Consider the following 27,135-nt stretch of genomic DNA (forward strand, 5'->3'; position numbering starts at 1 on the left):
GCCTGGAAGAGGGGTAACCGGGACAGAATCCGGCGCCCCGACTGGGACTAGAATCCGGTGTGCCGGCGCCACAGGCGGAGGATTAGCCTAGTGAGCTGCGGCACTGGCCTGGACAATAAGAGGAGAAGTGGGGATGAGACTGGGGAGGGAGGGAGGAAGCACAGATGTGTGTCTCCCAGGCGTGTTCCCCACAGAGCCACCTACACACCTGTCGAGCACCCCCTAGGAGCTCACCCAGGTAAACCCCTCCAAACGCAACCAACCACACACGGGCTGGGACACAAGGTGGCACTTCAGTGACGGGAGAATCTTGGTGACGGAAGAGAGGCAAATGGCCGCAGAGAGTGGGCACCTGGCCCAGTCTTCCCAGCTGGGCTGTGGTGCGCTCCAACCTCGGGGCTCACTCACTGCAGTCACCGTGCCACAAGGAAGTGAGTCCCCTCCGCAGACACACCCTGAGCCTCCTGCCTGTGCGCCCATGGCAAAAATGACCGTGTTCCCGTCTCCCCCGCCGCCACTTCCGGCCGGGGCTCTGCAGCTTAGATCTAAGGGCACCAGCTGCCTAGGCTCCCCGATGGCACACGTGGACACCGGCTCCCAGCCCCCAAGACCCCTCCCCAGGAGCCCAGAGCCTAGGTCCTTCCTGGGCCCTGCTTTCTCAGGCATCCTGGGCGCTGTGTGTGTGTAGCTGCAGAACACACAGCATCACCTGTAGCCGCGGTCTGACGCAGGCGCACCACCGTGATCGCCCGAGGCCGCGGGCAGAGGATGGAGCCAGCCTCCAGCTTCTTCCTCTCGCAGCAGCCCTGCAGGGCAGAGGCTGGGCTGTGCCCTCCCGTACACTGTGTGACATCGGGCGCAGAGCGTTAACAATGCGTGCAGGTCAGCGTCCAGGCTCTTTCCCACCACGCACACCTCCCTGGGCTGTGCTCACATGCGAGCGGCGGTCAGCAGTGGGCCTGGCTGTGCCTGGACAGGGCTCCCTGCAGCGAAGGCTCCGCTGCCGACCCCTAGGCTGCCGCGTGCAGCCGCGCACCGGTGAGGCGCAGGTGCAGGTCTTCGGCGGGGCCTACGGGGAAGACCCGAGTTCCTTGGCCTGCCAAGCTGTGCCCAGCACCCTGAGGGGAGCGGGGCGGGCCCCTGCCCCACCCTCATGCCGCCGCAAGCCGAGGCCCAGCACAGATTTCCCTAGAGCTGCAGCCGAAGGCCGGCAAGTCCCTGCGGGAGACCTTCCACGGGGGAGCTGCTAACAGGTGCACTTTTATTTGTACGTGGAAGAGGAACAAACACTGGTCACACAGGACCGTAGCACTGCGTGGATACATCACTTAGCTCGAGGCTAACACTGGAAGTGAGTAAAAAAAAAAAAAGAGTCAGAGGTCATCCATAGGCTAAAAACTGGGAGGCGGCACGTGAACACAGGTGAACGCAGGTGAACGCAGCTGTTTGGGCCTGGCTGCTCCCAGCTGAGGCCTTGCTCATGTGGGAAGCCCCCGTGGGGCTCAGCGCAGGCGGCTATGGGGTCTCCTGGGAGGCTGCACCCCCTTCCAGAGGCGTGCAGAGAGGAAAGCACATGGTCTAAATCGTGCAGCCCTACTACACGCCTGGGAATTAAAGAGGAAGAAAGATCTTGTGGGCGTGGCCTCGTTCGAGCGGTGGGCGCAGGGTGGCCAGGGCTGTGGGGACTTGGGGGCACCGCTGTGCAGGAGTAGGGGGCAGAGAGGGGTGTGCACGGCCACAGTCCCTGCCCTGCTCCCCAATCCACAACTGTGGACGGCTCCTGGTAGTGCACGGGGGCAGACGGAGGGGCTGCTGAGGGCCCCGTGTGGCCACGGACCACTCTGCCTGGCCTGGCAAGTCCAGGGCTGTGCCACCGCGAGTCACCCTCTTGTACCTTTATGAGCCAAGGGGAGACACTGGCCGTGCAGACTTCTCTCCCTCAGACGGCGAGCACGTGGTTTCCCACCCCGGAAACCTCAGCATCTCCCCAAAGCTGGACCTCGGAGTGCTGCCTCAAACAGCGCGGCCCTGCACCGGACCTGGCCCAGCACAGGCGTCCACGCAGAGCTGCACCCCAACCGTCCCCAGCAGCGGACCGAGGGGCCAGACGGGGACCCCCGGAGTGACGCTCACGGCGCAGGAGCCTTCTGGAAGTCTGGGGGTGCTGGGAGGAGGCCAGGCCTGTGTCCGGGACGCAGTGGGCAGAGCCGCAGGCCGGTCCCCAACGAGGCTCAGGAGGGAAGTGTGGGCGAGCAGGTGCGCGCGCAGCCGGGCGTGGCCGGGCGTCCTCAGCAGCAGCCCGCGGCACTGCGTTTCACGTGGCACGGCTTGCAGAAGAGGCGGTCGTTGAGGGGGTAGCAGCCCTGGTCCGTGGGCTCCACCGACAGGAGGACGCTGCAGTCCTGGGGAGACGGAGACAGGCACGGTGAGCCCCGGCCCGGCACTGCCGGCATGGCCCGCTTGGCAGCTGCCCAATACACCAACCACGTGAGCGCCCTGCCAAAGCAGGGGTGGGGGTGGAGGGGACATGGCCCCCACCCTGGGGGCTCCATGAATGAAGACCACACAGACGCAGGGGCCGGGACAGGAGTGATGACGGCCGAGCTGCTACGGGGGCCGGAGGACACTTGGAGGAAGCCCCCAATGCCCCAGCAGCCCATCAGAAGGTGGGTCCCGTGAGCCCTGAACCCCCTCACTGCCAGCTTCCCAGCCAAGGCCAGCAGCACGCACCGGCCTGCAAGGAACAGCCGCTGACCACTGAGTCCAGTCCAGGCCCTTCCTTCCCAGGTGGGGAAACTGAACTGCTGCTTCCAAACCTGGGACTGGGAGGCTCCAGGCAAGCCGGGGTCCTCGTGTCGCTCCACGGCCCACGCAGCTTCAGCGCAGGCAAGACGGTTATTATTCCCAAATCTCTCAGTTGCCAGAGGATTTCAGGACGTCGAGCGTGGGAATTCAGGGCCCACACTTTACCGACCTCATCATGTTTTCCCCAGGCCTGTACCAGGGTCCCCCCCCAGCCAGCCTGCAATCGGGCACAATTCATGCCCAGAGACCTGGCTCAGGCCCAGCTGCCACCTTTGGGAAGCTGCATGGACCCGATCACAGGGACTGTGAGCCCAGAGAGACAGTTTTGGGTTTACAGGTGGCCACCTTGCCTCAGGCCAGGGACTGCTACCAGTGTTCCTCCAGGCCCAGCCTGGGTAGGGCGCCCTCGTGTGGCTCTTCTGTGCTACTCCACTCTAGATCGCTCAGGTGGACTTGGGGCTACTTGGGGGATGTAAGAAACCTAAGGGCACTCGGGGCCTCTCCTATTGTCAGAACCCAGTGGGGAGAACTCAGCAACTGTGACCGTCACAAAGCTCTTGTGGGGTGGGAAAAAGCTGGCTGGGCCGGGGCCAGGCACCCAGGGGTTAGAACCACTCTTCTGAGCCTGTTCCCCCCAATATTTTTTTGGAAGATTTATTTAGTACTTATTTGAAAGGCAGAGTTACAGAGAGGCAGAAACAGAGATAGAGAGAGGTCTTCCATCCGCTGGTTCATTCCCCAAATGGCTGCAACGGCCGGAGCTGGGCCAATCCAAAGCCAGGAGCCAGGAGCTTCTTCCAGGTCTCCCACGCAGGTGCAGGGGCCCAAGGACTTGGGCCATCTTCTACTGCTTTCCCAGGCCATAGCAGAGAGCTGGATTGGAAGTGGAGCAGCCGGGACTAGAACTGGCGCTCATATGGGATGCGGGCACTGCCGGTGGGCAGAGGTTTTTACTTGCTACGCCACAGCGCTGGCTCCTGTTGCCCCATCTTAAGTGGGGACAACTAATCCTGTTTCCCAAGAATGTCACCAGAATTAAGGAAGGAGGTTTTTTTAATAAGCACCGTTTCCCATTTCAACAATGTCCAGGCTGAGCATCCCTCATTGGGAAACCTGAAATTTTAGGGGCTGGCCTCATGGCACAGGGGGGTAAGCCCCTGCTTGTGACACTGGCATCCCATACCAGAGTCCCGGCTGCTCCACTTCTGATCCAGCTCCCTGCTAATGCACCTGGGAAAGCATGGAGGACGGCCCTAGTGCTTGGACCCTGCCACCCATGTGAGAGACCCGGATGGAGTTTGAGGCTCCTGGCTTCAGCCTGGCCCAGCCCCAGATGTTGTGGCCATTTGGGGAGTGAACCAGCAGATAAAAGACCTTTCTTTCTGTCTCTGTCTCTCCTCTCTCCATCACTCTGCTTGCCTTTAAAAACCTGAAATGCCACTTTTCCCAGGCCACTGGGTTCAGGGGCCTCAGCTCCAAAGTGTAACTGCTACAGTACAAATTCTGACGGCAGCAGCCTCGGTCAAAGCCATCGGCAGCCAGGGCAGGGAGAGGCGCCAAGGAGAGAGGGGTTACTGGCTCCTGAGCCAGGCCAGGGGCAGCCAATCGCTGCAGAGCTCATTAGGGCCGGATGGTGATAAGCACTGGAATTTCGTCTCTGATCTTTGAAGACGCGTTATCAGGCGGACCTTGAACTTGAGCCGACGTGAGGTGGTTTGTCAGCTGCTCTGCCGGCTCCCTGCACACCGTCAGCACAAGCCCTTGGTTCCGTGAATCTGCTTACACGCACGTGGCTTAGGGGAGAAGCACCCGTGGGCTGAATGAGACCTACTCAGGGACTCCTTGCTCTGGTGACACGCGTAAACGCTGTCACCTCTGTCACAGCGACTACAGGAAGTGACACGGGGTGGCCCGGGGCTGGGGAGCCTCCCCAGCAGGTCTGACCGCCTCACTGCAGGGCCCAGGCGCAGGATGAAGACCGCAGGGGTGGCCGGGCGGGCTCTGGGCGCCAGGCCAGACACCACTGGGGTCCCGCGTCCCGTATCACAGCGCCTGAGTTCCGAGTCCCAGTCTGCTTCTGATCCCAACTTGTGCTGATGCCCACCCTGGAGGCAGCAAGTGATGGTTCAAGAAACTGCACGCCCGGCTCCTGGCTCTGGCCCAGCCCAGTCCCCCCCGTAGCAGGGATCTGGGGGTGCACGGTGGAGGAGGGCTCCTCGTCTGTCTGGGCGATCTTCACGCAGTCCCGAGGCCCGCGATCAGGGCTCTGTGTGCCGACTCCTGGGGGGACGCTGCGCTGGCCGGCCCCTCCCCCCTTCCTTCTCTGCGGCCACGCGATGAGCACACCCTCCAGCCCTTGCTCGCCCGGCAGTGGGATTTTCACAGGCCCCTCCCACTTCCTGGGTTTCTTCCCCTCCCTGAAAATCTGGCAAACGCTGACGCATCCTGCAAGACCCAGGTTCAGCGTTGTTTCCTCTACAAGGGGCCTTTACCTCACTGGTTAGACTTAGGCCTGCCTTGTCTGCCCCAAAGCCCACTCACCTGGGCGGGGCACCTGTGAGGGGGTCTCTTCCTGTGGTGGTGGCAACCCCTCTCTGTATCGTACAGCCGTCAATCTCATACCCCAGAGCCACAGTGATTGGTCCAGAGTGGACACATGAACCACGCTGGGCCAATCAGAAGGCCGTCTCAGGCCTCCAATCATAGCCCTCCACGGGTTATGTTCTAAGGTGGGGGGATGTCACCAGTAGCATTTGCATCCATGCACGGTGTCCCCGCCCCCCAGAGAAGGGCAGCAATCACAAAGGCAGAACTGGGCAGACGTGCGACTTGTGGTTAAGACGCCCCATTAGGATGCTGCACCCCGTATCAGAGTACCCAGCTATGCGTCCAATTCCAGCTTCCCGTCAGCGCGCACTCCGACAGGCGGCAGGTCCGAGAACGTGAGTCCCTGCCACCCTGTGGGAGACCCGGAGTGACTTCTGGCTCCTGACTTTGGCCTGGCCCAACCCTGCTGTCGCGGGTGTTTGGGGAGTGAACAGGTGCAAAGTCCATCTGTTTGTTTCTCTTTCTCTATCTCTCTGCTTGCCAGATAAAACCCAGCAAATGGAAGATCTCTCTCTGCGTGTGTTTCTAGCTTTCAAATAAATACAGATAAACTAAAACTTTTAAAAAATGCATTTTGAAAAATAAAAAGGCACAGGGCCAATGTCAAGGTACAGCAGGTTAAGCCGCTGCCTGTCGCCGGCGTGCCACACGAGCGCCGGTTGGAGTCCCAGCCGCTCCTTTTCCTATCTGGCTCCTGGCTAATGTGCCCTGGACAGCTGTGGAGGGTGGCCCAAGTCCTTGGGCCCCTGGCACCCATGTGGGAGACGTGGATGGAGCTCCTGGCCCCTGGCTTCAGCCCGGTGCAGCTGTGGTTGCTGTGGCCATTTGTGGAGTGAACCAGGAATGGAAGACCTCTGTCTCTCCCTCTCTGTAACTCTTTCAAAGAAATAAATCTTTTTTTTTTTTTTCTTTAAGGCAGAACTAAGCGAGAGAGAGAATGCACTGGTGCTACCATCTGATGTCATCTGTGGGGAGCAACCCGGACTGGACTGAGTTACTGGAATTAAGACTTATTCTATGCATCTGCTCTCCCACAATATGGCGCTGGGAGAGAAGAAAACAGCTTCTGCACAGCTGCCTCCAGTTCAGCCAATAAGCTGTAGGACTTGCTCCTGATTGGAGGAGAGCAGCGTACTCGGCGTGTGGGCAGCCGAGTTGGGATTGGTAGAGGAGGACTATAAAGGAGGAGAGAGACGGCATGCACCAGGAACATCTAAAGGGAACATCTAAGGGGAACATCTAAGGGGAACACCTGTGCAGCCCCCGAGAGAGCCGGCCGGCGGTGTGCCGCTCCCCCGCGGAAGTGGGGAAAGTGGCCAGGGGGAACCGCCCTTCCACGGAGGTGGAAGGGACGGTAGCCAACCCGGGAAGAACCAGCAGCAAACCCGGGGAGGGCCGAGCAGACGAAAGAACAGCGCAGGGTCCTGTGTCGTTCCTCCACGAAGAGGGGGAGCGACATAATGGTGCCGTGACTCGGATATGAAGCCCAGGCAGGGTTTAGTGTCGCTCCTCCACGAAGAGGGGGAGCGACAGTCATCACCAAGGCCAAGGGGTTCTTGGTTTCTATCATCGATCAAAGAACTCTGATTAGGAGACTGCCATTGTCATTATTTCCCTTCTTATCTGTCCCTGCCACCGGACAACATGACAGTAGCGCCCCAGGTGGACGTGGCTCTGAGCCTCAGCCCGCCCAGGTGCCGGCACGGGCTCCACTCACCTCGCACCGGTAGCAGTTCTCGTGGAAGTTTCTCCCCATGCACTCGATCTTGAAGCCGTCCTTGCCGTCCCGGGGGATGATGGGATTCTCACAGATGCTGCACACCGGAGCAAATTTCCTAGGGGCAGAGGACCAGGCGCTGGGGAGGGGTTCGCGCCAGCGACCGCAGAAGTGGGCGGCCAGGGCAAGGCTGGCTCCAGAGCACCTCCCAGCCGTGCTCTGCGGCCGCGGCTGCGGCTCCAACCGCAGGCATGGGGAGGGGGCTGTGTGATCAGACCTGGCTGCCCAGGGTGCAATCAGCAAACGCCTGGCAGCGCCCGCACTTGCAGCTCAGTGGGCCCGGGAGCCACCTCGCTTGTCTCCAATTGTAGTCACGTGGTGGTTCGGGGCTGGGCACAGCTTTAATACCTACAGCCCGGAGAACCTGAGGTCCTTCGCTGCTGTCGCCTGGTTCCCGCACTTGGTAAACTGGAACCTCCCTAGCATCCCCCAAGACAGCACAGCTTTGAGGGCCAGATGGCATAACCCCAGAGCAGAGCCTGGCGCGGTGTCGGTACAACCACGTGAAGAGTGAAGTGTCAGGCGCACAGACAGCAAGATCAGAGACTGCGGCCGGCTCTGCCCCGGCCCACCCTGTCCTCCCCCTCTGCCCAGTGCAGGGACCCCTCGCGTACCTGTAGAAGTCATCCAGGCAGTACACCTCGTTCTGGCTGTCCAGGGCGAAGCTCTCGTCCCCGATGCACCGGGCACAGGCCACGCACGTGAAGCAGGTGGGGTGGAAGGCCTGGCCCAGGGCCCTGATGATGTGGTCCCGGACCACCTCTCCACACTTGCCACACTTCTCCAGGGTGTCCTGTGGCAGGGGGCCGCTGCCTCAGAGCCGTCCCCTGAGCATCCCCGCCCCAACACAAGGGTCTTCAGGCTGCTGCCCATGGGGGCCCAGGAGAGGCAGGTGGCCGGCCCGGAACGCGCAGCCCCAGATCCTCCACCTCGGATAATGCGTGGGGCCTGGCGCAGTGTCCCTCATGGCTTACAGCCAGGCCCACTGCCACGAAGCCGTCTCGGGCACTGGGACGCCCAGGCCAGGCTGGGCCGGCGCTCCTGGACAGCCAGGAAAGGGATCCCACGGAAACCAACGTCCGCTTCTTAGAGTAACCTTGAGATTCTCTCCCTTTCCCACCTGACTGGTTGGAAGCTCAGGCCAAATTCCATGCTCTGCTGTAGGAACCACGACAGGGGTCTTCCATCACACATTCTTGGGTGCTGACTCCCTCTCTGGTCTCATCTCACTTTCTGCCGTGGCTGCCCTTCTGTTTGGATCTGTTCTATACCCCACAGTACTACACGCTCTGTTTTAAATGCTATTTTGTCATGGTGAGAACACTTAATGAGTCTCTCAACACATCCTTATTATTGTTGACTACAGGGTCCTTTTTTTTTTTTTGAAAGGTCTTCCTTTGCCGTTGGTTTACCCTCCAATGGCCACCGTGGCCGGCACGCTGCGGCCAGCACACTGCGCTGATCCAATGGCAGGAGCCAGGTGCTTCTCCTGGTCTCCCATGGGGTGCAGGGCCCAAGCACTTGGGCCATCCTCCACTGCACTCCAGGGCCACAGCAGAGAGCTGGCCTGGAAGAGGGGCAACTGGGACAGAATCCGGCGCCCCGACCGGGACTAGAACCTGGAGTGCCGGCGCTGCAAGGCGGAGGATTAGCCTAGTGAGCCGCGGCACCGGCCTAGGTTCCCCTTTTAAAAAGTCTTTCAGGGCCAGCGTTGCAGCAAAACAGGCTAATCCTCCGCCTTGCGGCGCCGGCACACCGGGTTCTAGTCCCAGTCGGGGCGCCAGATTCTGTCCCGGTTGCCCCTCTTCCAGGCCAGCTCTCTGCTGTGGCCAGGGAGTGCAGTGGAGGATGGCCCAGGTGCTTGGGCCCTGCACCCCATGGGAGACCAGGAGAAGCACCTGGCTCCTGCCTTCGGATTAGCACGGTGTGCCGGCTGCGGTGGCCATTGGAGGGTGAACCAACGGCAAAAGGAAGACCTTTCTCTCTGTCTCTCTCTCTCACTAACTCTGCCTGTCAAAAAAAAAAAGTCTCTCAGGAGCTGGGGCTATGGCATTGGATGGCGTCCCGGCTGCTCCACTTCCGATCCAGCTCCTTACTAATGCATCCGGGAAAGCAGTAGGAGGCGGCCCAAGTACTCAGGCCCTTGCACCCATGTGGGAGCCCCGGGTGCAGCTCCTGGCTCTTGGCTTTGCCTGACCCAGCCCTGGCTCTTGTGGCCTTTTGGGGAGAGAACCAGCAGATGGACGATCTCTCTGAGAAAGGGAAGAGACAGAACTCCATTCCAGTCTGCCGTGTGGGTGGCAGGGCCCAGCTCCCTCCGCCATCAGGTGCTGCCTCCCAGGGTGGTGTTAGCAGGCAGCTGCCCTGGAAGCAGCGGAGACGGGACTTGAACCGGGCACTCCAACAGGGGACGTGGTGTCCCAAGCTCCCTCTGAGTTCTTAGATAAGCTGCCTCAAATCCCTTCGGGAATGAGAAGGATTTAAAGAGAGAGGGAGAATGAGGTTACGGAGGCGAGCACACGGCCTCCCTCCACCCCCTGCACCTACTCTCCTGGTCATGCCTCTTCCCAGTCCTGCTGTGCACTGACCACTGCGACCCGACACCTGACACCTGCTGGAGAGAGGGCAGCACCCCCACCCCCCATCGGGGGCAACCTTTCCCTCCCAGGCACGCTGCTCAAACCCCCTGCCTGGCAGTCCCTCACCGCTGCCTGGCTCCCGCGGTCATGTTCCTGGGGCCTGGCTCCCTCCCCCCACAGTGCCTGGAGGCTGTGATGAGCTCATTCTGAGTCTTCTGCAAGGTCCCAACTCCAAATACTCTGAACCCTCAGACGGGCAGCTTTCAAACCCCGGGGCGCATCAGAGTCCCGGGCCGGGTGAGGCCCACGGGCACGCAGGGGCTGGGCACTACCACACACCACCCAGAGTCCGGAACGCCAACAGGCGGCAACGAAGCCAGTTCTTGTGGCTGCGTTCCATACTCAGAAGCGGCACCGAAGGCAGGGTCGAGGACCACCTGGGTCCGGGCAGAAGCCCAGCCCCTTGCCTCGTAGCTGAGTGAGGCCCCTAAGGACACCCAAGTCCACTCTGCAGCCTGTGAATGGCGCCTGGTGCAGCAAAGCGACTTTGCAAGATGATTAAATGGAAGATCTCAAGGCAGGGAGCCCATCCTGTAGCACCAGTGGGTCCTAAATGCAATTGCAAAAGCCCCCATCAGAGGGCGGCAGAGGGCGGGGACTGGGCGTGGCACTTAAGCTGCTGCCTGGGACACCTGCACCCCACATCGGAGACCCCGGGGTTGCGTCTCAGCTCCCTTTCTGATCCAACTCCCTGCTGATTCACACTCTGGGAGGCACCACGTGACGGCTCAACAGCTTGGCTCCCTGCCATCCACATGAGTGACGTCTGGGCTCTTGGCTCCGTCCCAGCCTAACCTCGGCTGTTTCAGGCATCTGGGGCCTCCCTCATGCTCCGTTCTCTCTCTCTCTCTTTCAGATATTCATTCATTCATTAACGCTGGGGGGAGGCAGAGGGCAACATGCTCTCTGCTGGCTTTGAAGCTACAGGAAGCACCCAGCAACAGGGCTTCAGAAAGAGCAGCCAGGGGACTGGACTCAGAGGGACGGGCAACACCTTGCTCTTTTTTTTTAATTTTTATTTATTTTTTATTTTTTTATTTTTTGGACAGGCAGAGTTAGACAGTGAGAGAGACAGAGAGAAAGGTCTTCCTTTTCTCCATTGGTTCACCCTCCATGTGGCCGCTACGGCTGGCGCACTGCGCCGATCTGAAGCCAGGAGCCAGGTGCTTCTCCTGGTCTCCCATGGGGTGCAGGGCCCAAGGACTTGGGCCATCCTCCACTGCACTCCTGGGCCACAGCAGAGAGCTGGCCTGGAAGAGGGGCAACCTGGACAGAACCTGGCGCCCTAACCAGGACTAGAACCCGGGGTGCTGGCGCCGCAGGCGGAGAATTAGCCTAGTGAACCGCGGCACTGGCCTAACACCTTGCTCTTGACTTGTAGTTTCCAGAACTTGAGAAAATTGATGCGAGCTGTCGCAGTCACCAAGGGCCAATTTGCTACAGCAGCCACAGGGAACTTGGCCATGCTCCCAACTCCCTCTTCTGTGAAATGGGCCAACACTGCCTCCCCGCCCCGCCCCCCAGGAATGAAACAACAGAGCATCTTCGTGTGCCCAGTGCAGGTCCCGGTGCCAGGGGGCAGCTGTAGGGTTACCTGGTAGCAGGCCTCGCAGAGGGGCCGCCCGTCCTGCTGGTAGAAGCTCTGGCCGGCCAGCTGGCGGCGGCAGGTGCGGCACGTGAAGCACTGGGCATGGTACTGCCTCTTCATGGCCTCCACGGCCAGCTCGCGGGGGGACACGGTCTTGTGGCAGAAGGCGCAGATGTCTGGGGTACAGGAGACACGGGCTGGTACCAGACACGCCCGCAGTGCCCAGGGCTTGGCCTCGAGCCCCCAGGAGGTGCTCATGTGATGAACGCAGAGGGTCACAAGGAGAATTAGAAAGGAAACGGCCTTTGGAAGGCTGACGTCGGGACAGCAGGACGCAGCGGCAGGACAAGTGGCCGTCACCTGCACTGGAATGGAGGGCGGGCTCCGCGGCGACACCCCCACCCGGAAATTCTAAACTCACCCGAGGTCTAGGGGGGACGAATACAACCACGGAGAATCCGGCTGTGACTCGGGAGGAGGGCAAGCCTAACTATGACACACAAGCCGGACACCGGCAGAGGAAGGCCTGCCATGGTCGGCTACGCCAAAATCGGGCGTCTACGGACGACGAAAGCCATCACACAAGTGACCAACTCAGGAGAGTGTTGGCAACGCAGCTGAGGGGAAGACTCGGTCTCCTGAGCTGGCCCAGGGCTCACGGAGTCCTCCTTACTGGCACCCCCCCCAAGCAAGGCAGGCTCTGCAGAGGCTGGGGGGGGGGGGTCCGGGGGAGGGGGAGACAGGGGCAGGAGCGAGTTCAGGCCCAGATGGCTCATGAGGGCAGTCGGCTAACAACACCAAACTCACAAATGCACCTGCCCTTTCCTGTCTCAGCAAATCATTTCCCATACATCCGCACGTGGGCACAATGACAGGAGAGCAAGGCGACCTGTGACACCAGGAGGCCACCGCAGTATCCGTCCCTGGGGAGGAGCTCGCCGCAGCCGGAGAGAAGGGGCGGCGGCCACTCGGCCACTTCCACTGCGCTGTGCCGCCCGAGGAAGCAGGCCAGCTCGCGCCCAGAGCATCTCCAATCAAAGACATCTCAACCGATCCAAAACCCAGAACGCCGAGCACGGGGCTGAAGCCTCATCCCAGGGCAGGTGCACCGAACACACTGACTGAATCCCGTGTTGGGACTTGGGTCCCATCCCAAGACAGCTCAGCATGCACACGCAAGTATTCCCAAATCTCCCTCCGATCCCAAATGCAAAACACTTCCGGTCTCAAGCATGTTGAAGCAGGCTCTCTCCACAGCAGGGGAGGGCACGCAGGTACACACGGTGGTATTTGCTGATGCAGACAGAACTCTGGATGCCCAAGACATTAACAGAGGTGGCCCCGGGGGACGCTGGGTGACAGGCTTTGCAGTTCGCATTGTGCGAGGCCACTAGGACGTGAACAAGTCGTGGGAAAAAATTCAAGGCATTTCTGCCATCACAGCAAAGCGCAGAGGAATACTTAAGTGGATTTTAGTCATAAAGGGAAGAAGGTTCTGGCAACAAAAACGCAATGGGTGCACAACTCAAACGCCCAGCCTAAGACGTGAGCTGGGCCAGGCAGGGGGTCTCTGCCCTCCCAGTTCCCACGAGGGCCCCTGGGGACCACCCCGGAATCCTGCCGGCCCTGGGCCCTTACCTGTGGACGTCTCTCTCTCAGGGAGCCCAGCAGGTTCTTCCGGGGGAGGTGGCAGCTCCTCTTCCGAGGGCCTGAGCTGACCAGGCCGAGTTTGGACCGGGGGTCCCTCCACCAGAGCCTGTGAGGACGCAGAGTGGTGTCAGCAGGGACCCCACACAGCCCTTCCAGGCTCTGCCTCCTCTGGGGGCACTGGACACAATCATTCCCATTGAACAGCAGGTAACTGAGGCCCCAGAAGCAAGTCACTCAGCAGGCAGGGGACAGTGGCAGCTGAGGTCAAGCAGTCAAAGCTCCGCCTTCCACGCCAGGGAATGCGGCCCTGGGCCGGGACCTGCCTGGCGCTGCAGAGGTCTATAGAGCAGAGCGGGGCGTGGCAGTCCCTTGGGATTGAGCAGGAGGGACCAGACCACCTCCAGGCTCAGCCTCCCATCCCCCACCCCGGGGGTCTGGAGGTACCTGTGGTGGGGGTGGGGGCAGGTGCAGCTGCTCCAAGTCGGAAATGAGTGATGCCCCCAGCGGACCAGGGGCCTCCTCAGGAGGAGGGGGCAGGTACACAGGAGGGGGCGGCGGCGGCGGGAGGTCCAGGTCGGCCAGAGGGTTCTGGGCATCCAGTGCGGGTGGAGGAGGAGCACGCTCTGCGAGGAAGGCAGAGGGTCAGCTGGCGTCCCTGCAGGTGGACAGAGCAGCCCTAACCCAGCCAGACCAGGTGCCGTCTCGGACTCTGCCACCACCAAGCAACGTGGGCGTCCCATACGGGCCAGGCTTCGAGTCCCGGCTGCTCTACTTTCTTTCTTTTCTTTTTTTTTTTTTTAATGTTTATTTATTTGAAAGGCAGAATTAGAGAGAGGCAGAGGCAGAGAGAGAGAGAGAGAGAGAGAGTCTTCCATCTGCTACCACAAATGGCTGCAAGCTCTGGAGCCAGGAGCCAGGAGCTTCCTCCGGATCTCCCACACAGGTGCAGGGTCCAAGGACCTGGGCCATCCTCCACTGCTTTCCCAGGCCACAGCAGAGAGCTGGATCAGAACAGCCAGGACTTGAACCAGCGCCCACATGGGATGCTGGCACTGCAGGTGGCGGCTTTACCTGCTACGCCACAACACTGGCCCCATGCTCTGCTTTCGATCCAGCTCCCTGCTAATGCACCTGGGAAAGCAGCGGAAGATGACTCAAGTGCTTGGGCCCCTGCACCCATGCGGGAGACCTGGGAGAAGCTCCTGGCTCCTAGGTCCAGCCTGGCCCAGCCCCAGCCATTGCAGCCATTTGGGGAGTAAAACAAACTGCGGATAGAAGATCTCTCTCTCTAAGTCTGGCTTTCAAATAAATAAATACATCTTTTATTTGCTTCACTCCCCACATGGCCACAATCTGGGTTCCCACAGGGGTGCAGGGGTCATCTTCTTCTGCTTTCCCAGGCACATCAGCAGGGAGCTGGATCGGAGAGGAGCAGTCGGGACTTGAACCAGGGCACATGTGGGATGCTGACACTGCAGGCTGCACCACAGCGCTGGCCCCTCTGCCTCTGACTTGCTGGGTGTCCTTAGGCAACAGACTGGACCTCGCCAAGTGTAATCTGCTTAGTTGGAAAATGGGCACCAGGCACTCAGGGGTAAGCAATATCTGAGATGACGGACAGGAGAGGCACCTGCCAGGGCCACAAATAGCAGCTGAGCAAGCTCCCCGACAGCCCTCCCCTGTGGGTGTGGCCAGGCCCCTGTGGACGCGCAGGCCTGACCAACCTCTCCCGCGTGGCTCTGGCCAGCAGCACCTGCCATACCCGGGAGCATGCCCCAGCCCTGCACAATCAGACGCCCTGGGTGGGGCCACCACCTGTGGAGTCTGACAGGCCCCCAGGGGATGAGAGGGGTGTGCTCCACCTCCGACCAGAGTCAGGGACTGAAAGGTGGAGGGGGGATGGGAGCTTTCTAAGGAGGGGTCAGCTGCCATCGCCAGCACCCACTGATGAGGCTCAGCAGACTTCGGGGTCTCCTGGTTCGTGTGACTCTACAGGAAGTGACAGGGGCACCACCTATGTCATGTTCTTACCCCCAGCACAAACCCTGAATGAACAAACCAAAAAGACCCGCCTCAATCCAGTCACATCTCCAAAGGTCCATCTGTGACAAGCGTGGAGCCACAGGGGAGCTGGATGAGAGGGCAGGGGAGAGAAGGGGCAAATCTGGGACATGCGTGGGGTACCCCATCAAAACGGACCCCACTTCTGCAAGGAGCCAATGGCACGAGGTGGGGGAGGGGTCTCCCCTAGATTTCAGAGCAAAACGGCCACTTAAAACACGCACATCCACAGGCCAGTGTCGTGGCACAGGGGTGAGGCCACTGCCTGGGACTCCGGCCTCCCACGTGAGCGCCCGTGGGGATCCTGGCTGTTCTGCTGCCGATCCAGCTCCCTGCTGCTGTGCCTGGGAGAGCAGAGCGCGGCCCAAGTGCTTGGGCCCCTGCACCCAGGTGGGAGGCCCCGATGCAATTCCAAACAGCCCCAGCCGTTGTGGCCATCTGGAGCGTGGACCAGCAGGTGGAAGAGCGCTCTGCCTCTGCTTCCCCAGGCAGCGTTAGCAGGGAGCTGGAGGGGAGGACAGCCTGGCCTCGGACGATGCTGGCACTGCAGGCGGTAGCTTAACCTGCTGGGTCACAATGCCAGCTCCTAAGTCAATTTTTTTAAATTAATTAATTGATTTATTTTGACAGGCAGAGTTAGACAGTGAGAGAGAGACAGAGAGAAAGGTCTTCCTTCCATTGGTTCACTCCCCAAATGGGCGCTACGGCTGGCATGCTGCACTGATCCGAAGCCAGGGGCCAGCAACTTCTTCCAGGTCTCCCACACGGGTGCAGGACCCAAGCACTTGGGCCATCCTTCACTGCCTTCCCGGGCCACAGCAGAGAGCTGGACTGGAAGAGGGGCAACCAGGACAGAATCCGGCGCCCCGACCAGGACTAGAACCTGGGGTTCCGGCACCGCAGGCGGAGGATTAGCCTAGTGAGCCGCGGCGCCGGCCTAAGTAAATATTTTAAAAAGTAATTTTTATAATGGTTACATGCTGAAATGATATCTCAGTACACTGGGTTTTATAATCTCTAAGGTTAAAATTAATATCACTTATTTCTTTTTCCTTTTTTTCAATGTGGACACTAGAAAATTTAAGTTACAAGTGTTGCTAGCATTTGTGACTGGCATTCTATTTTTATTGGATGGCTGGTATAGACCTTATCTGGACCCTAATTCAAAGGATTAATCCTCTCATTTAATCCTTCCCACTTTGGAGCTGAGGAAAAGCTAAACATTCCACTAAATTAGCTCAAAACACGGATGGGGGAGTGGGCGTGTGGCACGGAGGGTTAAGTACTGCTGTGAGGCCCACATCCTGCATGGAAGTGCTGGTCCGAGGTCCAGCTGCTCTGCTACCGGTCCAGATCCCTGCTGGTGCACCCTGGACACGGCAGACCGTGCTCAAGGGCCCCTGGCACCCATAGATGAGACCTGGATGGAGTTGTGGGCTCCTGGGTCAGCCTGGCACAGTCCTGGCTCCAGTGAGCATTTGGGTAGGGAATGAATAACTGGATATGAGAGCTCGCTCTCTCTCTCTCTCTCTCTGTCATTCTTTCAAGTAGAAGAAAAACAAAAACAAAAACAAACCAGCACAGCCCAGAGGCGGGCATCGGCCTGGCAGCTGAAACGCGGGTTGGGACGCCTGCATCCTGAACCAGACTCCCAGGCTGTGGTCCCCGCCTCTGCTCCCAACTCCAGCTTCCTGCAAGTGCGCGCCCTGGGAGGCAGTGTGGATGGCACACGTGGCTGACTTGGGTTGAGTTCCCCGCTCCCAACCTTGGCCAGCCAGGTTGGCTGTCAGTGTTCGGGGAGTGAACCAGTGACGAGAGCTCTGTCTCACCAGTACACAAATACGTGTAACAAAGGCTCCCGGTCACTGTGATACGATCCAGCCGCTACCAGGCGTTTTCATACAAGCAGTGAAGGCTGTGGGTTGAGTATCAGATAATCAAAGGCATCCTTGGATTCTCAGTTCAGTGGACGCCGCCCGGCCCTGTGGCCGTGTAAGGCAATGGCTGTATTTGGAGATGGACCTTAGCCAACGTGGGGCAGAACTGCCAGGGTGACTGGGTGCCTTCATAGCAATCCACACGCACACAGGAACAGACGAGACAGGCACGTCTGGACCTTGATAAGCGCTGGGACCAGACGTGGGCGCACAGGCTTTCTCCTGCTGGATTTGCTTCTGTGTGTTGTCTGGGGCTTCCTAAGACCACACACATGGACACACGCATGTGTGCAGGACACACACACCAGCACATGTGTGCACACACCACACACCAGCACATGCGTGCACATACTACACACCAGCACATGTATGCACACACCACACACCAGCAGATGCATGTACCCACCACACACACATGCACACACCACACAGGCACACAGCACACACACACAGGCACAAAATCACTTCCATTCCTAGCACAGTCTAAAGCCTGCTCCAGCGAGCTGAGTGCTGGGACCCTAAGGCTATTCTGTGGGTACAGGCGGGAGGAGGTAGGGTGGGGCTCCCACAGCTCCTGTCTCGGCACCCGTGTCTCTCCTCCATCCAAGAACCACCACATCCAGCGCCAGCCCTGCAGGCTCCATGGGATCAGGAGGGCCCTGTGGAAACCCTCTGCCCACCCCAGTCCCAGCGAGAAGGGTCACGGGCGTGCACCACCCACCTCCCCAGGCAGGCACAGCAAGCTCAGCCTGGCCCAGACGCGTGGGAACGCAGATGGAAAGTTCCGGAAGCCTTACGCGCCATGAGACCAGGCCCTCCAGGCGGAGTCTGGTTTCTCGCCCTTCAGTAAGGACAATGCCCTGCCCGCACCCCCGAGGGCTGAGGGCACAGATGAAGCGAGCGGCCACCTTGGTCCTGGCCCCGAAGCAGGTTACACCTGGAGGCCCTCTCCCCGCCAAGAATTCGCATTTCTGCTAACCACACCTGGGGAACTCCTGCGCTAGCCCCGAAGGCTCGGCCTTGGCGCCCCTGGCCGAGCACCGTAGCTCCCGCCCCATTCCACTGTCCAGATCACCCGCAGCGAACCGGCACGGGGCACGGCTGCGTGGGAACTTGTTTCACAACACAGTAGCTAAGAACCGTTTTCAAATAACTAGTAGAGAGAATTTTGAAAAGAAATGATAAGTATTTGAAACGACAGACAGGTCGATCACCATGATCTGATCATTATACAATAGATATATGTGTAGAATTGTCCTAATTGCATATAAACATGTATGATTATGTCAATTAAAACTTTTTTAATATTAAAAGTTATAGGGGTCAGTGTTGCGGTGCAGTGGGTTAAGTTGCTGCCCGGGATGCAGGCGTCCTGCATGGGATCACCAATGGGTTCTCAGCTGCTCTGCCTCTGATCCAGCTCCCGGCTAACATGCCGGGGAAGGCAGAGGAAGATGGCCAAGTGCTTGGATTCCTGCCACCCACACGGGAGACCCAGATGGAGCTCCCGGCTCCTGGTTCAGCCTGGACTAGTCACAGAGGACGTGGCCATTTGGGGAGTAAAACAGTGGCTGGAAGATCTCTCTGTCTCTCCTTCTCTCTCTGTAGCTCTGCCTTTCAAGTAAATAAAAATTTAAAAAATTTAAAAAATAAGGGGCCGGCGCTGTGGTGCAGCAGGTAAAGCTGCCACCTGCAGTGCTGACATCCCATATGGGGCCGTTTCAGACCCAGCTGCTCCACTTCTGATCCAGCTCTCTGCTGTGGCCTAGGAAAGCAGTGGAAGATGGCCTAAGTCCTTGGGCCCCTGCACCCGCGTGGGAGACCCGGAAGAAGCCCCTGGCTCCTGGCTTCGGATCAGCACATCTCTGGCTGTTGCATCCAGTTTGAGAGTGAACCAGCGAATGGAAGACCTCTCTCTCTCTCTTTCTCTCTCTCCTTCTCTATGTAACTCTGACTTTCAAACATAATAAATAAATCTTAAAAAATAAGATAGGTTGGCGCCGCGGCTCAATAGGCTAATCCTCCGCCTGTGGCGCTGGCACACCGGATTCTGTCGCAGCCACTCCTCTTCCAGGCCAGCTCTCTGCTGTGGCCCGGGAAGGCAGTGGAGGATGGCCCAAGTGCTTGGGCCCTGCACCCGCATGGGAGACCAGGAGAAGCACCTGGCTCCTGGCTTCGGATCAGCGCGGTGTGCCGGCCGCAGTGGCCATTGGGGGGTGAACCAACGGAAAAAGGAAGACCTTTCTCTCTCTCTCTCTCACTGTCTAACTCTGCCTGTCAAAAAAAAAAAAATAAATAAGATAAAAAACTGGATAGTTCTCCAACTGTGGTCCCGAGAGCCCAGCACCAGGATTAGCAGGAAAGGCAAGGCCCGGGCCCCGCAGCTCGGCTCAGTCAGATCAGGCTCGAGGCTCGGTGGGAGAGCCGGGCGGCAGGGGAGCTCCTGAGGCAGGAGCCAGGTCCGCAGTCTCCCCCGCCCCGCTTACGGTCCTCGCAGGGGGCTGCAAGGCAGGCAGGAACTCAGGAGAGAGGCAAGTGCGGGGCATGTGAGGCCACGGGCAGAGAGGGCACCCGGAGCCCAGTGACCAGCAGCAGGAGGAGGGAGAGCAGCTTTTTACAGAGAAGCCAAGAGGAGAGCAGCCAGGAGTAAGGGGGCGAGGGAGGCGGGCGTGTGTGCAGAGAGGCACCCAGTGGAGGTGGGAGGAGTGAGGCAAGGTGGCCGAGTGACAGAGAGAGAGAGGGAGGGAGGGAGCCACTGCTTCACTCCCCAGAGGGCTGCCACGGCCAGGTGAGGCCAGGCGCTGCATCCAGGTTTCCCACGTGGGTGTCCTGGGCCATCCTCCACTGCTTTCCCAGGCGCATCGGCAGGAAGCGGGGCTGGAAGTGGAGCAGCCGGGACTTGAACTGACACCCACAAGGGATGCCAGCCATCATGGCGGCAGCTTTACCTGCTACGCCAGCCGCAGCGCCAGCAAGGTGGGGCTTCTTCCAGGCTGGAAAGCTAAAGCAGCTGCTATAGGGACGGCCTCGAGCAGCTCACCGGGAACTGTGCTTGTCCAGTGAGGCCGTAACTACCCGCGCTCTGCCTGAGAGTGCCCGGATGACAGCGGAAACAGCAGCCAGCACCCCCCTCGGGAAAGTCTGACTTCATCACACACGGTAATTCCAAGGGCCCAGGAAAGCCTCCGAGGGGCTGCACCTGTTGGCATCTCAGCCACATTTCCTAGCCTCCCTCAGCCTCCGAGATGGGGCCCATTTTTTCCTATCAGATCACTCATCCTGGCATCCTGGCCGGCCCGGTCCTGTTCCCCTCCAGAAGTGCTGGAGGGCCGGGGCCCTTGAGGTGGGAGGTGAGGAAGGAAAGATGGGCCCAGAGCTTCTGTCCCTCGAGTCCCCTCTGCGCTTGCTGGCCCTCGCTCTGGGCCTGGCCGGCATTTCCTGTTGGATCCAGGTGGCTTCCGCGGTGACAGACAGACAGGAGGACTGTTCCAGCCTTACTCTGGGACGGAAGGACATCTGTCCAGGTGCCCGGGGACACTGGGGCTCAGCTGCCTTCCTGGGGTCAGCCTCACACCGAGGCAGAGCCGTGCCTTGCCCCAGGGCTCAGGCCCGCCAAGCCAACAGCTGAGACTTCCCAGGGAGTGACAGGGAAGGAGGGCTCTGTGACCAAGGCCACAGGGCCAGCCCACCCCAGACCCCAGGGACACGGGTCTCAGCTGGAATGTCACCTCCTCAGGGAAGCCACCCTGCCTACCCCATAAAAAGTCACTCCTCTCTACCACGTTTCACCCCGATAGCACCTGTGTCTGCTGATGTCATGTATCAGATGTTCACAGTTCTCTTCCCTCTCTTTTCATTTTATTTGAAAGGCAGAAAGACAGACCAGTGGAGAGAGATTTGGCCACCCATTGGTTCACTCCCCAAATGCCTGCAACAGCTTGGCCTGAGTCAGCCTGAAGCCAGGAACCCAGAGCTCCAGCCTGGTCTCCCACATGGGCGGCAGGGACCCAGGTACTTGGCCTGTCATCGGCTGTCTCCCAGGGTGCGCATCAGCAGGAAGCTGGTGGGAAGCAGAGCAGCTGGGGCTTGAACCAAACGCTGGATCTGAGACGCAGGGGTCCCGACTGGCCGTGCCAAATGCCCACACTGCCTCTGTATTAACCCTGCTCCCTCCACACGGGCGCAAAGCCTTGTCTCCCTTCTCCACTCCCGGGACAGCGAGAACAGCTGGAGCACAGCTGGCACTCCCCGCACGACAGGCGCGGGCCACTCACACACACACTCGCTCCCAGCCACGCTCTGACAGATCGGGACACGGAGGCGCAGGAGGTTCAACGGCTGCGAATGCGGGAGCTGGAAGGCACACCGGGCGGGTGGTTCTGGGGTCTGTCTGGCACTCAGATGAATGAATGAATGACTGAAAGAGTGAGTGACTCCCGGGGCTGCCCTTCCCTCCCCGCCTCCCGCCTGCCTCTTACCTCCGTTGGAGAGCTGAGCGGGGCTGAAGGGGCTGGGCCTCCCAGCGGGGGCCTTCCCAGGGGTCTCCCAGGGGCGGCCACGCCGGGCCTCACAAGCCGCCTGCCTCACTTCCTCGGCCACGGCCACGTGGCGGCGTGGGGGTGCCAGGGTGATAAAGATGGAGGAGGCGACCCTCTTCTCGGGCTTTGAGGCCATGGCTTCAGGTCCTGGCAGGGCGAGGACAGAGTGCAAGGTCCCGGTGGTGCAGGCTTGCTCTCCCCCAGGATGCAAAAGGAAACAGCCCCGCCCTGCACACCTCCCCAAGGCAAGACAGAACAGCCCCGCCCCGCCCACATGCCGGAGGGGGTGGGCGAGGCCCTGTGGGGGAGGGCAGGGGCCCACCAGGTGACCCTGCCACAGGCTGCTGACTGCCCCTCCCCCAGCCCTGGCGGGCTCACCTCGGATGAGTAAGCTTCCTGCCTGGATCAGTCACCTCCCAGGAAGGGATCCGGATTCTCTCGGGGGAAGAAGTCCCTGAGGCTCAGGCCAGCTCTGCTGCGGGAGGGAGAGGACAGGACGGTGAGCACGTCATGCCCACACCCCCTCTGTGCCCACACCGCCCTCCTGCCGTGAGAGGTGGGCACCTGCTACTCCCATCCCACCAAGGGGAACCTGGGAGACCTCAGGGGTAAAGCCACTTGTCCAAGGGCTCACAGTGGCAGAGCCGGGATTAGAACTCAGGGCCTGGGCCCCCGGCGCCATCTGGCTCTGTTCTGCCCTCTCGGCCCACCCGGCAGGCCAGCATCCATTTCTCTGCCTCTCCAAAAGCGAGGTGTGCTTCAGGCCCGGGCAGTGTTGGGGAGAGCCCAGGAGGGGGCTCAGCGGTCTCCAATCTCACCTCCTGACCTTGATCTTTCTGGAGCATAAGTCTGTTTTTCCACTGCTCAAAAGCCTTCCATGGCTCCCACCTCCTCAGGAGAAAGTCCTAATTCTCCCTCTTTGGGTCCACCCTGGATCACTCATCCACCCTCCACGGCTTCCCTTCTGACCTGCTCCTCCCACCTGGTCTCCCTCCGCTGCCACCCACAGGGTGAAATTCTGCTCGAGCGAGCATCACCTCCTCCAGGAAGCCTTCCCTGATTCCTGGCCCTCTCCCTGAGGCCCTGTCTGCTTCCACAGGGAGGTGACAGCCCCGTCACAGGACTAGCTGGCTCGCAATCACCCATCCGACCCCCTGCAGATACTCGACTGCACCCTGAGTGTGGCTGGGGGTAGCCATCCAGGTATAGATATGGGGACAGGTGCCGGGTGGAAGCCGTTTTCCATCTCTAAGGCCACTCGGCAGACAACGTGTGTGTCCACGGGGCGGGGGGGGGGGGGGGCAGGGCACAGGCATCCTCCCTGGGCACGAGGCTAAAAATTGCCCCTTATCTCTCCCTCTCTGCTGTTGTGCTGCCCGGGCCACCTCGCCAGGACTGTCAGGCCCAGGCCACAAGCATACGAGGCAGAGGGCAGACAAGGAGACAGCCATCGGACCCCCAGAAATGGGGCTGGCTGGGTTGAGCTGGGCTGGGGGCCCCCGGAGAGACCCAGTGGTGCCCTGGGAGCTGGGGTGACCGTGCACAGGGTGCACAGAGTCCCCTCCCCATCTCCAAGTGCACCGGCCACCGCGGGCTCCCTCTAGGACTGCCGGAGACAAATCACACGCACTCGGAATCCCTCCTCAACTGGCTGCTACACTGAGTTAAAACGCTCAGCCTCCTGGTTAGAAACCGGTGCGTGGGGAGGCAGCCTCCCTGGCCGCCACCCGCCACTCGGTGAGCAGTTCAAAAGCCCACTTTCACGAGTGACGTTCAGGGTGTGTGCGAGAATTGAAGAGATAAACCGCATGGCGGGCACCCGCCGAGATGGCTGCGGGCCAGGCACTGAGCCCAAGGCTGTGTGGGCCCCAGGGCTCCCCCATCCTGGCCTCAGCCCACGATGGCCCCCCTCACAAACGCTGCGTGAGCCTCCCCCTACCCCCAGAGTAGAGACCCCGCCCCCCCCGCCCGGCCCCGCCCCGCCCGGGGCAGACACAGAACTCTCGGGGAGCGTCCCCAGCCGGCAGGTCCAGGGCTGTCCTCACACCTGAGGCAGCCGGGACCGCGCCCCCAGAAGCTGCAAACCTCAGGACGCCCCCACCCCCGGCCCCTCCCCAGCCTGCCCTGACCCCTGCCTCACTCCTCCGGGAAGCTGGATCTATCCAGTTTTTCGGAAACGTCCAGGGCTGACACCAGATGGCCACAGCTGGGCAGCCTCCGCCCCCAATCCTCCCAGCAGGGACCTCAGGCCCCAGGGGAAGGGGCTGGGTGGGGATTTCACAGGGAATCAGAGTCCAGCCCTGCTGGGGTGCCCGGCTCCCCTTGCCCCGGGGCAGCCGCCATGCCCCGCCCCGGGGACCCTCTGCCCCCCTCCCTTGGAGGGCAAATCCCAGATGCAGTCGGGTAAGCGGAGAAAGTGGGAACAAAGGGAGGGAGACTCACTTCCTGTCGAGAGGAAGGAAGAGGCTGGGACCCAGCCCGCACCGGAGCACCAGGCGGCCAGCTGCAGCCCGCACCCAGGGCCGGGGGTGTCTGACCAGGAAGGGGGAGGTGCTCCCACCCCACTGTCCCCTCCTTCCCCATTCCTTGGCCCCCCTCTAGAAGAGCCCCGGCACCTCTAAGTTCTGCACTTTAATACCTTGACAAAGCAGTCTGTCTGCAATTAAACCCCCCTGGAGGTGAGCGGCTGGGGGCTGCACCCCAACCCACGCCCTCCCACAGAGACCTGGCTGCCTTGGGGTGGGGGTTCCCCCCAACTCCCTCCTACCCCAGGGAAGCCGAGGAGGCACAGAGCAACCTTCACCCGGGAACCCACCTCTTTCCTGCTGGGCGGCCAGAGCAGGGCACCTACCCTCTCTGGGCCCGGATTCCTGCACAAAGTGCCAGGGGGTGGCTGGTGTGGGAAGGGGAGTGCAGGACAGCTGGTTATGTAGCCCTCACCCCGAGAGGGACAGCAGGCGCCCCTGGGGGCCAGGACTGGGCTCCCAAAGTGACTGGGAGCAGGGAGCGGGAATCCGGGGGCTGCCCCAGCCTCTCACAGGGGCCCTCCGCTCTGGGCTGCAGCAAGAGCAAGGCCAAGAGCGCCACCGCACACACCTAGGGCGTCGCCCCGGCCTGCAGAGCTGCCCCCCACCCCGCCCCGCCCCCGCCCGCCCCTGGCCCCGGGGGGCCCGGAGCTGGGGAAACCCGGCGCCTCCGCAGGCAGCGGGGCAGGCCGGGCCGGGTCACCGCGGGGCGCTGCCGCGGAGTTAATTCAGTCCATGTGCGGGACGCGGGCCTCTTTGTGCGGGAGCTTCCCCCCTCTCCGGGCAAGGACACGACCCCCGCCACCGGGCGGAGCCCTCCCCCGGCCCCGGGACCGGGGAAGGGACTGACGGGCGGCGACGCCAGGACAGCGGCCCCCACGTCCCGGAGAGCCCCCTCCAGGGGCGCCGGGGCTGGGGTCCCAGCCAGGGGGCGGGGTGGACTCTGGCCCGGGGCCACCCGCTCTGTCACCTGCGTGTGGCCCGGAAGGGGACAGCAGCCTGGGACCCCCGCCACCATCTCCCGCGCCCGCTTACCTGGGCCGCCCGCGCCCCCGCGGCCCCGCCGGACTCCGGAGCGAGCGCGCAGAGCCCAGAGCGCGGCGCCTCGCGCCCGCCCCTCCCCGCCCCTCGTTCCCTCCGCCCCGCGCCCCGCGCCGCGTGACCATAAAAGGTGAGGCCGGGGGAGGGGGCCCGGGGCCCGCCCCGCGGAAGCGGCCCCTACCTGCCCCCCCACCTGCCCGGCCGCGCCCCGCGCCGCCCCCTCCCCTTCCCTTTGTTCCCTCGGAGACTCCTCCCCGCCCCTCGCCCCTGCCCCTCGCCCCTGGCCTGGGGTGGGCGTCCAGCCCCGCTGCGCACCCTGGCATCTTTGTGGGCCCTCAGTGGCCCTTCCACTCCCCCTGCCCTGGGTCACCTGGGTCCGCGGCCCCGCCTGCCCGGTCCGACGGAGGCCTGTGCTAACACCTGGGCTTTGGCTGAAGTGTCTGAACTGGGTTCCATGGCTGCTCGCCAAGCCTCGGGACCCTGGGCCTCAGCTTCTTGGTCTGTAAAATGGATCTGCCCACAGCCTGCCCCTCTAGGTGACCCAGACGATGGGACGGGTTGACCTCATGAGGCACACTATGAGCCCGCCTAGCTGGGGCAGCCTGTCACCTCTATTTGCTGTGGGGGGGGGTCACTGCCTGTCTGGATCCCTGCAGGTGCACCCCAGCACCCTGGGGGAGGGGACAGGCTCTGGTAGGCAGGGCCCACTGACAGCCAGGTCACTTGGTTTGCCACCCTGGGCACTGTGTCCTGACCCCATCCCTCTGTGTCCTGGACCCCAACCTGGGGCAGATGGAAGTGGGGTAGGGATGGACAGAACCTGAGCCCGGGGGCCGGGATGGGCTGCTCAGGTCCCTGGAGGCTCAGGGACTTTGCTGGGAAAGGGAATCTGGGTCTGATTCAGAGGCAAACAGATTGTTCTTTTGATTAAAGCCACAATGGCTGGGCCCAGCACCACCTGGGGGACAGCCAGTTAGGGCCTGGCTCTCCCTACAGTCCTGCAGCTCACCACCTCCCCGGGGGGGTCCTGGGGATCCGGAGGTGGGGGGTGCCTGGCTGCTCTGTGTCCCCCTCCTCCCCTTCCCTAAATCTCGGCCCCCCCGACCCTTGCCCCTCCTGCCTCCGCCAGCCCTCTGCCCATCTGAGTCTCACAACCTCAGAAGCCACAGCAGTGACAGTGGCTGCGCTTAGAATCTGCCTTGTACACCTTCCTCTGTGCCCCTTAGGCACCCCGACTGGTAACGCCCACTTCACAAAAGGGGGATGTGGCGGGGCGGGGGAAAGAGGGGACCTGGGGAGGCTCAGGCCTCACAAGAGCCAAGTGGCAGAGCTGGGTTCAAACCAGAGGAGCGGGTGCCCTGGGCACACTGCTCTGAGGGCCCCAAGGGTGGGCACCCCCACCCCCACACACCACCCTTCCCAGGTGCGGAAGCCAGGGCTCAGGGAGGCCGTGAGCAAGGTGCCCCTGCCCTGGTCGGGGTCGTCCCCGGCTTGCGGTGATGTCCCCCCCCCACACACTGTGCAGCGTTGTTCAGGGCTGGGCCAAGCCCGATAGAGGAGGAGCTGCCCCCCACCCCCCACCCCTGTACCTCCGGGACAGTCCCCGAGCTCCCCCCCCCCCCCCGCTGCCCCGGCAGACAGCATGACAGGGCACCCGAGCCTTGTCCAAAGTCACCCTGAGGCAGCCTGGGACCTCGGGCCTTCCCACATGTGTTCCGGACCAGCTTGGGGTGGCCTGCAAGGCCCGAGGGGGGAGGGTCTTTCTGGCACCACTCACCTGCCATGTAGCGCCCGGGCTGCGTCTCCTGCTGCTCCCGGATGGAGGCACCGTCCTGGCCCAGACCTCCCCGCACCAGCCTGGGTGTCGGTGTCACCGATAGGCAGGTGCCAAACTTCCTGCAACGGAAACCCAGGAAGTGCGCTGGCCCAGAACACACGCCCTTTGTCTGGCGGCTCGGAGGCCCTGC

The 27,135-nt window shown here is 61.5% G+C and overlaps 1 protein-coding gene across 4 annotated transcripts; it reads right to left on the bottom strand.

The window, feature by feature from the left end:
- Positions 1 to 1,240: 1,240 nt before the first annotated feature.
- FBLIM1 (filamin binding LIM protein 1) lies at positions 1,241 to 27,087 on the bottom strand. Of its 4 annotated transcripts, none has more exons than XM_051836535.2 (9): positions 26,946 to 27,087; positions 21,981 to 22,077; positions 21,543 to 21,749; positions 13,511 to 13,689; positions 13,055 to 13,172; positions 11,423 to 11,592; positions 7,804 to 7,982; positions 7,130 to 7,247; positions 1,241 to 2,402 (listed from the first exon to the last, which is right to left on the bottom strand). In XM_051836535.2, exons 3-9 carry the CDS (start codon positions 21,736 to 21,738, stop codon positions 2,289 to 2,291), a joined length of 1,074 nt encoding a protein of 357 aa, XP_051692495.1. In that variant the 5' UTR covers positions 21,739 to 21,749; positions 21,981 to 22,077; positions 26,946 to 27,087; the 3' UTR covers positions 1,241 to 2,288. The 4 variants fall into 4 exon arrangements, with proteins under 4 accessions (XP_051692495.1, XP_069935355.1, XP_051692494.1 ...); XM_070079254.1 differs by having other exon boundaries at positions 21,981 to 22,074; positions 26,946 to 27,067; XM_051836534.2 differs by lacking the exon at positions 26,946 to 27,087 and adding an exon at positions 25,163 to 25,258.
- Positions 27,088 to 27,135: the final 48 nt, after the last annotated feature.

The sequence above is a fragment of the Oryctolagus cuniculus genome, chromosome 7 (genome assembly GCF_964237555.1).
Source record: "Oryctolagus cuniculus chromosome 7, mOryCun1.1, whole genome shotgun sequence".
Classification (NCBI taxonomy): domain Eukaryota; kingdom Metazoa; phylum Chordata; class Mammalia; order Lagomorpha; family Leporidae; genus Oryctolagus; species Oryctolagus cuniculus.

Bases quoted from the DNA above. Each gene is read 5' to 3' on its own strand.
- FBLIM1 (XM_051836535.2), bottom strand. From the start codon at position 21,738: ATGGCCTCAAAGCCCGAGAAGAGGGTCGCCTCCTCCATCTTTATCACC. The intron at 13,173-13,510 runs GTACCTCCAGAC...GCGTCCTCACAG, and splicing joins TGCCCCCACCCCCACCACAG to GCTCTGGTGGAGGGACCCCC. The intron at 11,593-13,054 runs GTAAGGGCCCAG...CCTGTACCCCAG, and splicing joins TGAGAGAGAGACGTCCACAG to ACATCTGCGCCTTCTGCCAC.